This window comes from Eulemur rufifrons, chromosome 30 (assembly GCF_041146395.1).
Source record: "Eulemur rufifrons isolate Redbay chromosome 30, OSU_ERuf_1, whole genome shotgun sequence".
Lineage (NCBI taxonomy): Eukaryota > Metazoa > Chordata > Mammalia > Primates > Lemuridae > Eulemur > Eulemur rufifrons.
Genome location: NC_091012.1, coordinates 102,813,774 through 102,827,167, shown reverse-complemented (window position 1 = coordinate 102,827,167; position 13,394 = coordinate 102,813,774). Strand labels below are relative to the sequence as shown.

General features: G+C 39.6%; 1 protein-coding gene across 1 annotated transcript in view; it reads left to right on the top strand.

Moving 5' to 3' along the window:
• The window catches only part of DGKK (diacylglycerol kinase kappa), a 107,011-nt gene that overhangs the window by 61,033 nt on the left and 32,584 nt on the right, over positions 1-13,394 (top strand). The window contains exons 5-7 of the mRNA XM_069464036.1: positions 10,722-10,857; positions 11,321-11,427; positions 11,753-11,875. Coding sequence (XP_069320137.1) covers positions 10,722-10,857; positions 11,321-11,427; positions 11,753-11,875 — 366 coding nt within the window. The remainder of the gene's footprint in view (positions 1-10,721; positions 10,858-11,320; positions 11,428-11,752; positions 11,876-13,394) is intronic.

Below are 13,394 nucleotides of genomic sequence, written 5' to 3'. Positions count from 1 at the left end.
TTCCACCCTTCTTTATGGCTAAATAGTATTCCATTCTGTATATACAACATATTTTCTTTATTCATTCATCCACTGATGGACACTTAGGCTGTTTCTGTATCTTAGCTATTGTAAATAATGCCACAATGAACATGGGAATGTAAATATTGCTTTGACATATTGATTTCAGTTCCTTTGGATATATACCCAGAAATGGAATTACTAGATCCTATGGTAGTTCTATTTTTAGGTTGTTTGAGGAACCTCCATACTGTTTGCCATAATGGCCATACTAATTTACATTCCTACCAACAATGCATAATAGTTCCTTTTTCTCCATATCCTCTCTAACACTTATCTTTAATCTTTTTTGATCAAAAACCATTCTAACAGGTGTGAGGTGATGATATCTCGTTGTGGTTTTAATTTGCATTTTCCTAATGATTAGTGATGCTGAGAATTTTTTCATGTACCTATTGGCCATTTGTATGTCATCTTTTGAGAAATATCTATTCAGGTCCTCTGCCCATTTTTTAATTGGGTTATTTCTTTTTCTTTTCTTTTCTTTTCTCTTCTTCTCTTTTCTTTTCTTTCTTCTTCTTTTTTTAGACATAGTCTTGCTCTGTTGCCCAGGCTAGAGTGCCATAGCATCAGCCTAGCTCACAGCAACCTCAAACGCCTGGGTTCAAGTGATCCTCCTGCCTCAGCCTCCCAAGTAGCAGGGACAACAGGCATGTGCTACCACACCCAGCTCATTTTTTTTCTATTTTTTAGTAGAGACAGGGTATCGCTCTTCCTCAAGCTGGTCTTAGACTCCTGAGCTCAAGCAGTCCTCCCATCTCAGTGTCCCAGAGTGCTAGGATTACAGGCGTGAGGCACCGCACCTAGCCCAGGTTGTTTTCTTGCTATTGAGTTGTTAGAGTTCCTTAAATGTTTTGAATATTAACCCCTTATCAGATATATGGTTTGCAAATATTTTCTCCCATTCTGTGAGTTGTCTCTTCAGTTTGTTAATTATTTCCTTCGCTGTGTAGAAGCTTTTTAGTTTGATATAATCTCATTTGTCTATTTTTGCTTTCATTGCCTATGCTTTTGGGGTCATACCCAAAATATCCTGGCCCAAACCAATGTTGTGGAGTTTTCCTCCTGATATTATCTTCTATGTTTTACCATTTCAGGTCTTATATTTAAGTTTTTTACCCATTTTGAATTGATTTTTGTATATGGTATAAGATAAGGGTCTATTTTCATTCTTCTGAATGTGGATATCCAGTTTTCCCAGCACCATTAATTGAAAAGACTGCCCTTTATCCATTTTCTGTTCTTGGCAACTTTGTCAAAAATCAGTTGTCCATAAATACACAGGTTTATTTCTGGGTTTTGTATCCTGTTCCATTGGTCAGTGTCTGTTTTTATCCCAGAACCATGCTGTTTTTATTACAATCACTTTATGTTTTAAAATCAGAGAGTGTGATTCTTCTGGCTTTGTTCTTTTTTCTCAAAGTTGTTTTGGCTGTTTGGGGTCTTTTCTGGTTCCATACAAATTTAAGGATTGTCTTTTTCCATTTCTGTGAAAAATGACATCGGAATTTTGATAAGGATTTCACTAAATCTGTAGGTCACTTTGGGTAGTATCAGTATTTTCACAATACTGATTCTTCCAATCCATGAACATGTACTATCTTTCTATTTATTTGTATTTTCTTCCATTTTTTCATCAGTCTTTTATAGTTTTCAATGTACAGGTCTTTTACCTCCTTGGTTAAATTTATACCTAAGTATTTATTTAATTATTTTTTTGCTGCTATTGTAAATGGGATTGTCTTCTTAACTTCCTTTTCAGATAGTTCATTATTAGTATAGGTTGAGCATCCAGAAAATCTGAAATCCAAAATGCTCTAAAATCCAAAACTTTTTGAGCACCAACATGATGCTTACAGGAAATGCTCATTGGAGCATTTTGAATTTTAGATTTTTGGATTTGGGATGCTCAATCAGTATCATACAAATATTTCAAAATCTGAAAAAATCTGAAATGCTTCTGGTCCCAAGCATTTTGGATAAAGGGATACTCAACCTGTAATTGCTATTGATTTTGTATGTTGAATTTTGTATCCTATAGCTTTACTGAATTTGTTTATCAGTTCTGACAATTTTTTTGTTAGAATCGTTAGGATTTTTTATATATAAAATCATGTCATCAGCAAATAGAGACAATTTCACTTCTTTCTTTCATATTAGAATGTCTTTTATTTCTTTCCCCTGCCTAATTTCTCTGGTTGGAACTTTCAGAGGTATGTTGAAAAGAAGTGGTGAAAGTGGACATCTTTGTCTTGTCCCTGATATTGGAGGAAAAGTTTTCAACTTTTCTATAAGAATGATATTAGAACTGATAACCAAATGCTTATGTATCTCATTCTTAAAACAGGCTAATTTAAGCTGAAAACAACTTGCCTTTAACTGCATACAAAAATGCTACAATTTCACTCCCCCAACCTTTTATAATTTTAATGTCAAAATTTACATTTGTTTTTATACTTTCTATCCCTTAACAATTATTTGTAGCTACATTTTTACATAGTTTTGTCTTTTAGCCCTGCTAGTAGAGATAAAATTGCTTTATATACTACCCTTAAAAGTATTATAGAATTATGAGTATGACAATGTATTACTAATACCATTGTGTTTCTTACTTTCATATGTTTTTTGTTATTAATCAGCAGCCATACATTTCAGCTTAAAGAACTCCCTTTAGCAATTTCTGTAAAGCAGGCCTAATGGTGACAAACTTAACTTTTGTTTGTCTGGGAAAGTGTTTATTGCTCCCTCATTTCTGAAGGACAGCTTTGTGGGTAAAGTATTCTCAGCTTGCAGGTTTTTTTTTCCCCCTTCAGCACTTCAAATATGACATCCCGTTCTCCCCTGGCCTGTAGAATTTCTGCTCAGAAATGTACTGAAAGCTGTATTGGGGTTCTCTTGAATGTGATATTTTTCTTATCTCTTGCTGCTTTTAGTATTCTTTTTTTTTTTTTGTCTTTGATTTTTGAAAATTTGATTATGATGTGTCTTGGCGATCTCCTCTTTGGATTGAATTTGACTGGCAACATCTGAGCTTCCTTTTTCAGGATGGTGTTGTCTTTCCCAAAATTTGGGAAATTTTCAGCAATTATTTTCTTAAATATGCTTTATAGGCCTTTTTCTCTCTCTTCTTCGGGAATTCCAATGATGTGAGGATTAGTTCAGTTAATGTTGAACCAGAACCATAATGCCTGTAGGCCTTCCTCATTCTTTTCTATTCTTTTTTTTTTTTTTTTCCTTTTTGCTCTTCTGATTGTATAATTTCAAATGCCCTGTCTTTGAGCTCACTGATTCCTTCTTCTGCTTGATCAGGTCTGCTGTTGAAGCCTTTTATTGAATTTTTCAGTTCAATTATTGTATTCTTTATCTCTAGAAATTCTATTTGGTTTTGTTATTATTGTTTTTATTTCTTTTTCAAACCTCTCATTTTGTTCATGAATTGTTTCCAAATTTCATTTAATTTTCTATACATATTTTCTTTTAGTTCCCTGAACTTCCTTCAGAGGCTTATTCTAAATTCTTTGTCAGCGACTTCATAGATCTTCATTTCTTCTGAGTCCATTACTGGAGCTTTATTAGTTTCTTTTGGTGGTGTCATATTTCCCCAATTTTTCATAATCCTGTGTCCTTACATTGATCCCTATGCATTTGAGAAGATGGCCACCTCTTCCAGCCTTTGAAAGTGTTTTTTGGTGGTGACAGACTTGTACTATTTAGTCTAGCTTGGGATTCTGGATGGGTCAGCTGATAGCAACCTCTGACAGGCTGACCTTGGCATCAGGTTCTCTAGTTGGACTATGTCACTTTCTATGCTCTGAGGTTGAATGGTATTGCTGGCTGTTCTCCATGGTGCAGTGAAACCAGTGGCTGTACTCTGTCATCATATGGGACTACTGGCTGAGCTCTGCAGCCATCTCTAATAGGGCAGATTGCAGGTTGTCTTCTTTGGCTGGGTGGTACTGTTGCTGGAATCTGTAGTTGTACAAGGCTGTGTGATGGCCTCCAGGGCTAGGTGAAGTCTCTGGGGTTGCTGCTGGACCACATGGGGTTGGCAGGGCCAGAAGCTGTGCTCCACAGATATATGTGGACTTGGGCTTTCCTCTCAGCCTAGGGTAGGCTCAAGAAGAGCACTAAGGATTAGTGTAGTCACTGCTCTGCAGCTGAGGTTGGGTGGGATCAGATGCTCCCTCTGTGGGTAATCACTGACCTGCAGTTGCTTCCTAGTCTGAAAATGACTTAGTATGATCATTGGAAATTATTGGATCACCTCTCTGCTGCTAGGGTTGGGTGGGCATAGGTGTTCCCTCCGTGGGTAATTGCTGACCTAACAGTTGCCTCTCAGCCTGGGAAAGACTTAATTAGAGCATCCAGGCTATGTAGAAATGTTGGCTAGGGATTCAAGCCTGGAAGACCCATGAACTATGCTGCAGCATGGTGCTACTGTCTAGTTTCTCTGGAATGGCACCTCCATTGGCAGGAATGCAGAACAGCCACCAAGATCTGTGTACTGGCCACTGTGAGCCCCACCCCCATTCTTCATTTCTAACTGATCCCAGGTGTTCTAGCCCTGCTGGTACCTGCAAGACAGGAACGAGCCTCCTGCAAAGGGTCCCAGAATAGTGAGGAAGCTGAATGTCCCTGCAAACTATCTTTTCCTGCTGTAGAAACCATGAGTCCCGGGAAATTCTCTGTGTGGCACTGTGCTAGCTTAGAGGAGGGGTGGCACGGTCAAAACAAATCATTCCTCTTAACATTTGATCACAACAGCCTCACTCCTGGGTTCTGAGATATTCATGATGGTATTCTTGCCTGTAGATAGTTGTAAGTTGGATTTCTGTCGGTTGGGGGGAGTGAAGCTGGACAACTCCTATTTCGCCATCTTGCTGATATCACTCCTTCTCTCACATTTTACTATAAGCAGTCAGGAGGAGCCAAATACCTCAGCTAAATATCCAATGTCATCACTCACAAGTTATATCTTCCACAAGATACTAGAACACAAACACAATTCAGCCAGGTTCTTTGCCACTTTATAACAAGGATCACTTTTTCTCTATTGTCCAATAATATGCTCCTCATTTTCATCTGAGACTTCATCAGGAGGGCCTTTGCTGTCACTATTTCTACCAACATTCTGTTCACGATTACATAGGTATTCTCTAAGATGGAAGCTTTCTCCACAGTTCTTTTTGCTTTCGGAGCTCTCACCAAAATCATCTTTAAAATTCCATTCATGGCAATGTAGGCTTTTTTAAAGCACGTACCTCACAACTCTTCCAGCCTCTACTCATTACCCAGTTCCAAAGTTGTTTCCACATTTTATGTATTTATTATAGCAGTATCCCCACTTGTCAGTACCAATTTCTGTCTTAGTCAGTTTGGGCTGCTACAACAAAATAACACAGACTGGGTAACTTAAGCAGCAAATATTTATTTCTCCCACTTTGAGAGGCTGAGGAGTCCAAGATCAAGGCACTGGCAGACTCAGTGTCTGGTGAGGACCCACTTCCTGGTTCATAGACAGCTATCTTCTCATGTTCTCATATGGTGGGAAAGGGAGTGATAAAGGTATCTGGGGTCTCTTTTGTAAAGGCACTAATCCTATTCATGAGGAACTCCACCCTTATGACCTAATCACTTCCTAAAGGCCCTACCTCCTATTGAAGGTTAGGATTTCAACATATGATATGAGGGGGTGATACACATTCAGATACACATTCAAGTGAGGAATCTTATTGGAGCAATGGACTCTACTGAATATATTCACTTAAGTATTGTAGAGAGGATAAAGATCAAACACAAAAACCCAACAACCACACACTGAAAGCTTTAAGCAAACCTATCTTCCTTAGCATTTAGAGATCAGTGGTTTGTGTACATGCCACAGTTTTGAGTCTGTCTTCAAAATGGATTTTATTTTCAGGAAATGACAAGGATGGGTAAATTTTTTAAAAAGAAAAAAAATAAAAATGAATTTTTAATCTGTGTCAACAAGTAAAAAGGCCTGTAATGACATACCATATTAGTTTCCTAGGGCTGCTGTAACAAATCACCACAAACTTTGTGACTTAAAACAACAGAAATCTATTCTCTCACAGTCCTGGAGGATAGAAGTCTGAAATCAAGGTGTCAGCTTCAGTCAAGCTCTCTGAAGTCTTTAAGGGAGGATTCTTCTTTGCCTCCTCCTAGCTTCTGTTGGTTGTTGGTAATTCTTGGTGTTCCTTAGCTTGCAGACACAATCTCTGCCTCTATCATCACATAGTCTTCTCCACTGTGCCTTTGCACTCTATATCTTCACATGGTGTTCTCCTCTCTGTGTGTATCTTTGTTCAAATTTCCCTTTTTTATAAGAATACCAGTCATTGGATTGAGGCCCATCCTAATCCAGCATGACCTAATCTTAAATTGATTATATCTTCAAAGACCTCAATTCCAAATAAGATCACATTCACAGATACTGGAGGTTAGAATTTGAACCTATTTTGGGGGGGGACACAATTCAACCTCACAACATTCCACTAGAAATTCCAATTCTAGTCCTCCCAAATTTATGTCCTTCTCACATACAAAATACATTCATCCTCATCTCAACATTCCCCAAAGCCTTAGCCCATTCTAGCATTAACTCTTAAGTTCAAAATATCATTTTCTAAATAATCTAAATTAGGTATGAGTGAGATTGTGTGTATGGCCCATCCTGGGGCAAAATTCCTCTCCATCTGTGGACCTGTGAACCTAGGAAGTTATCTGTGTCCAACATACAATGTAGGGACAGGCATAGGATAGACATTGCCATTCTGAAAGGGAGAAAATGGAAGGAATAAAAAGATTACTGGTCTAAAGAAAGTTGCCAACCCAGCAGGGCAAATTCCATTAGGTTTTCCAGGCCTGAGAATAATTCTCTGTGGCTTGAGGTTCTGTTCTCTGGCCCTACACTCTCAGCCCACTAGAGTGGCAGCTCCCCTCAATAACCAAAGAGGTAGCCCCACCTTCTAAAACCAAGGAAGCAGCGCCACCCTCCGGAATCAAGGAGGCAGTGACTCTGCTGGCAATCTTTGGGTCTGTGCTGGCAACAGCAGCACTTCTGGCCTCTGAGCCTCTCTCAGCAGACTTGCTGGCCTTTGACCACCCTTGGAAGTCATTCTTCCATTTTCTTGAAGGATAATACATGTTCACAGCTGAGTGGATTTATCAGTCCATTTCATGTCTGTAGAATTTCACAAGTCTGACAACCTTCCTTCATTTTGTCCTATGTCTGTACCCTTCCATCCAAGCTGATAGTGTTCTACTGAAATAGTTAATTGGATCCATGTGTCCCACACCTAATCTCTCCAGCAAAAGTTTGTCAGCCACACCCTTGGTATTCTCTCCAGAGCACACTTTCTTGGGTTTTTGAATATGGATAGGCTAAGAATTTTCAAATCTTCAAGTTCTAGTGACTTTTTGCTTAATAGTTCTGCTATGGACTGAATTGTGTGCCCTCCACTCGAATTCATATGTTGAAGTCCTAACTCTCAATGTGACTGTATTTGAAGACAGGACTTTAAAGAAGTAATTGAAGTTAAATGAGGTTGTAGGGTGGGGACCTATTCTGATAAGATTAGTGGCTTTATAAGAAGAGGAAAAGAGGAAAAGATGCACATACCTAATAAAAGCCATGTGAGCATACATCAAAAATGTATCCATCTACAAGCCAGGAAGGGAGCCCTCGCCAGGAACTGAATTGGTTGACACCTTGATATTGGACATCCTAGCTCTTAACTGTGAGAAAATAAATTTCTGTTGGTTAAGCCATCAGTCTATGATATTTTTTTATGGCAGCCTGAGAAGACTAACACTAGTTCCTTCCTCAATGTATCTCTTTTCTTTCACATTTTACTATAAACAGCAAAGAGAAACCAACCCACACCTTCTATACTTTCCTTGGAAATCTCCTCAACTAACTATTCAAGTTTATTGCTTACATGTTCTACTTTCCATCCAATAGTAGAAAAAATTCAGCCAACTCCTCTGTCACTTTATAAAAACTATCACCTTTCTCCAATTTCCAATAATATGTTCCTCTTTGCTCCCTGAGACTTCACCAGAAGTACCTTTAAAGTTCGTATTTTTAGCAGAATTCTGTTCAAGGCAATCTAGGCTTTTTGTATCTTGTGCCACAAAATTCTTCTAGCCTTTACCCATTACACAATTCCAAAGCCACTACCATATTTTTAGGTATCTGTTACAGAAGCACATCATTTCCCAGTACCAAAATCTGTATTAATTTCCTAGGATTGGCATAACAAATAACCACAAGCTGGGTGGATTAAAACAATAGTATTGTATTTTCTCACAATTCTGGAGTCTACAAATCCCAAATAAAGGTGTCTTCAGGGCCATGCTCTCTCTATGAAGGCTCTAGGGGAGGATCCCTCTTTGTCTCTTCCTAGCTTCTGGTGATTTCAGGCAAATCTTGGCATTCCTTGGCTTGCAGATGTATCAATCCAATCTCTGCCCTCATTGTTACATGGTATTCTCCCCTATGTCCATGTTTTCTGTTTCTTCACAAGGTGTTCTCCTCTTTGTGTGTGTGTACAAATTTCCCTCTTCTTATAAGGACACCTGTCATTGGATTAGGACCAACTCTAATCCAGTATGACCTCATCTTAACTTGATTACATCTGTAAAGACCCTATTTCCAAATAATATCACATTCATATGTACCAGGGGTTATGATTTGAACATATTACGTGGGGGGTCACAATTCAATCCACCAAACATACTCATCCAGGGTTGGATGCATCAAGGTTCTCTTATAGAATAGGATGCACACAAGAAATATAAATTCCATCTCCTCAACTGCTGAACCTAAGCAATGTCCATTTTATATATTCTTTTATATTCTATAGGCAATTGGGCCATGAAATTCAATATTTTACCGGGCAGAATTCTGCATTTCTTCCATTTAGTCCTATAGAACCCTGCACATGCTAGAAGAGCTCACTTGTCACTGGAATGATCTGTTTCAGAATTTGTCTCCTCCAGTAGACTGTGAGCTCCTTGAAGGAAACAATTATGGCTTATTTATCTCTGTAGCTTCAGTGTCTAACATGGTATATGGCACATAGTAGGCTCTTAGTAATTATTGGAGGAGGGAAGGACACTTAGAAGAGGAAAGGAAGAAGCTCATAGAATTACAATCTAGTGGCTTGGAGAGTAGAAAGGTGCTGAGAGCTCAGAGTGCCAAAGCCAGGGCTATGTCACTTCCTCAGAACTCTCTACCTTCTATTCTGATATTCCTAGAGCTTTCCAGCATCTCAATGTACAATAAACATTGCAATTACAAAGCAATCCCAGAACACGTGAGCTTTTAGCTCATCAAAGTAGCTTTTCCTTCCAGACGCCTCCAGATCAATTCACCAGTAGCTTGGCACATAGCCAGCATGTCAGAAAAGAGAAGGAGGGATCAGAGAGTGCTGTGTGCAGGGTGTGTCTTAGATGGCTAATTCCTGTAAGTTGATCAAGGTTGAACACTTAATGTGCTAGAGCCCTCAATAGCTCTCTCTCTAATGGACCACTGTCAGCTGATGTCATGGAGAAAATATAGTGCTTTTTAAAGTCTTGTCATGCCTTTACACAGCCAACCCATTATAATGTCAAGAATAAAAAGCTGTGTGTATACCTATGTCTAAACTCCAGAGGAAGGAAGAAAAGGAGAAAATCAGACATTCACAGGAATTAGAGAAAATGTGGAAGGGACCTGTGGAAGGGACCTGTGGAAGGCACACCTAGAACAAACTTGGGTTTCTCCTTTCAGTCTACAAACTGTTGCTGGTATACCCTGTGCTTTCCCTACAGTGATGAAAGTCAGGCTGTGATATACAAATGCAGCATTCACAGGCACGTTAACAAAAAAGGTCAAGTTCAATACCATGAAAGAGAACACCAAGCAGAATGCCACTCCATAAGGTCAAAGACTTTGTCTTGTTCATCACTATATCTCAAATGCCTAGAAAAATGCCAAGCACCTAATAGTTACTCAGTAAATGCTTGTTTAATGAATTATCGAATAAATTGATTAACCAGAAAACTGCTATAGGCAGTCAGAGTGTGGTATTCAGAAAAGAATACTTGAGCAAGAAGCCCATGAGATAAAACTATTGTCCAGATAAAGCAATGCTCTGCTCACCTGGCAGCCAGGAAGGGAAGTGCACATCTCCAGGAAGTAGTTAAAGCCTGACAAGATTCCTTATCCCAGAGTCAGAGCCCTGCCTCCCCCATTCCTTCCCTGGCCACAGCATTTGGATATCACTGGTGTCCAACTCACCACTTCCTTTTGCTTATTACTTAAAGAGAACCAAGGCCAAGGCTAACAGAACAAATTTTGCTTGTATTAACCAATAGAGTGGTTGGCCAAGCAGTATAAAGACCGTTGTTCTGTCTTCAGCTCCTTTTCCAGGATCTGCCCCTCTATTCTTTTCCCTTTCTAAAACCACTAACAAAAAAAAAAAAAAAAAGCAAAAACAAAAATCCCAGGTATTGGCTCCAACTTTCAGTCTTCCCCTTCACACACTCTGACACCTATATAGCAGGGCATTTTAGCCTTAGCAGCAGATTTTCTGGCCTTCCCTAATCTGTCTCTGTGATTAACCCTCCATTCTCTCTTCTCTGATTTATTTTAGATACCTGCAGCAGAAAACAACCCTTTCCTTGTTGGAATGCACTATTGGTACTCCAGCTACAGCCACCGGACACAGCACTGCAATGTTTGTCGAGAGAGCATTCCTGCCTTATCTAGAGATTCTATCATCTGTGAAGGTACATTTCTGATTCCTTTAGAAGTGGAGCTCATGAGTGAAGATAGGGGTGAAGGAACTCATTTGGCTTTAGTATCATTGACTCACACTAGTTCACTGACTCTGGCATGAGGTTAAGGCTGATTGAAGAAAGCTTTGAGAAGGGAGGAAACTAGCATGAGGGGGAATTGTCATGAATTAAAATAGAGGGTTGAGTATGGAGGGATGGGACCATATGGTCACAAGAGTTGAAAAGACAGAAATCACCTCATTCTTAACATCAATTTCCATTCCAGTCAGAAACTAGAAAGTTTTGCCGATAGGAGTAAAAAGGAACTGGATCATACTGAAAATAGGGCTTTGGAGGTGGATCAGAACTATTTAGAATGCATCTGGGTTCTAACTTTCAGAGAAGCTTAGGGAAAGGAATTAGAATATTCATTATTACCAGATTCATATCCATCTTTTTCTTCTTCTTCTCACAGTGTGCAAAGTGAAATCTCACAGATTATGTGCTTTGAGAGCAAGCAAAGACTGCAAGTGGAATACGTTGTCTATCACTGATGACCTCCTTCTGCCTGCAGATGAAGTAGTAAGTACCAGCCCTACCCTCCCAGAGTCACCTTCTCCCATCTCCCCTTCACCAGGAAAAACAGGGGTAGAAAGACTTCTTCCTATCTCCAGACATGCAAAGTAGGACTCTTCCCCAGGCTTACAATCTAACCAATCTGGAAGAATGAAAACCCCCAACTTCCATTTGTCATTGGTCACTAGCATTGGAGCAGGGAGGGCAGGACCATGAAGAACTTGGGGTTTTTACCTAATGTCCTCCATGGGGTAGTACGATTATTCTAGCTGGCCCTTCCTCTCCTTATATCTCTAACTTCTACCTCTTGTCTCTTTTTACCCTCCAGCAGACCATGCCCCATCAATGGGTAGAAGGAAACATGCCTGTCAGCTCTCAGTGTGCAGTATGTCATGAGAGCTGTGGCAGTTATCAGAGACTTCAAGACTTCCGCTGTCTGTGGTGTAATTCCACGGTAAGACTCTTCCCATCTCCTTGATACGTAAAGAACTTGACTTCTGGGAAAGGGGTGGATTGGAGCTTAACTATGCATATATGTAGATAGAAATCTCAGAAACCCTTATCCCAAAATAGATTATATAGATTCCACAGTATAGAGCTCAGTGTCCTGCCTTTCCAGATCTGGCTATGGAGGCTTTGGGAGAAAGATTTAAGACTCCTATCTTTGATGATTCTTAATTGGCAAGGCCTACTAGCAAATGGGAAAAGTGGAACTCTTTAATGGTAGTATGGGCAATTTCAAAATAACTTCTGAGTCTACCTTTAAGAAACTTCTCCCTTCCTCATTCACTATCTCCTAGAAATTTGTAATCTTTGTTAATTAATAGCGGTTAATAATATTAACACATTATTCTTGCTACTATATTTTGAGTGCTTTATGCACATGATCTCATTTAATCCTTACAACAATCCTAATTCAGGCCTCATTATCCCCATTTTACAGATAAGGAAAGAGAGGTTTAGAAAAGTAAGGTGATTTGCCCAAGATCATGCAGCCAGTCAGAAAAAGAGTCTTGATTCATACATAATTCTGCAAAGACCATGCTCTTAGCTACAACACTACTGTGCCTCTAAACTAGTCCTCAACTGGGGGTAATTTTGCCTCCCCTCCCCCCGCCCCCAGAAGACATTTGGCAATGCCTGGAGACATTTTTTATTGTTACATCTCAGGGGAGGGAGACAGTGCTACTGGCATCTAGTGAGTATAGGCCTGGGATTCTGCTAAACTTCCTACATTGCATAGGACAGCCTCCCACAACAAAGAACTATCTGGCCCAAAATATGAATAATGTCGAAGTTAAGAGACCCTGATCTAGACTTTCTAGGCTTCTGGATGCTTCTCTTAAACTGAATTTTCTAGACAAGAAGAAACTAAAGTATAAGCTTCTCCTTAGAAGGCTCTGTTTGTCCTCTTGCTTGCTTTCAATTGCTTTTGAATAACCAGGCCAGGTTCATGGTCCCCAGAAACCGTATAATTGTCCAGGAAGTGGTGCTTGAATATGTCAGAAATCTGGGAAGAATGGCCACTTGTGGAAAAGGTGGCAGAATCTCAGCTGTGTACTTCCCGGCTGTTTGACCTTGGGCAACACCCTTTACCTCTCTGAGCTTTGGTATCCTCATTTCTAAAATGAACCCAATAATGTCTTCTCTACCACACAGTTGTTGTAAGGATTAAAGTGTAATTGCAGATGATCAGGATTAACCCTCTTATGATCCCCATTCTGTACAGAATGCAAGTAAATTACACACTTTGTAGGCCACTAAGATTGTGCCTCTGGACTGGTGACTTCTCAGTGCCTATAGATAGGTATCTTTTGAAAGTCACCTTTGAAAAGACCAGAGTTCTAAAGCTACACTCAGGGACAGTGCAGGCTCAGGGTGGAGTGAGAGTGTTCAGGTGAATTAGGGGTATGTATATGGCACCAAATCGCAAAATGGGGGATTTAAATACTAAGGATCTAAATCTTGGGACT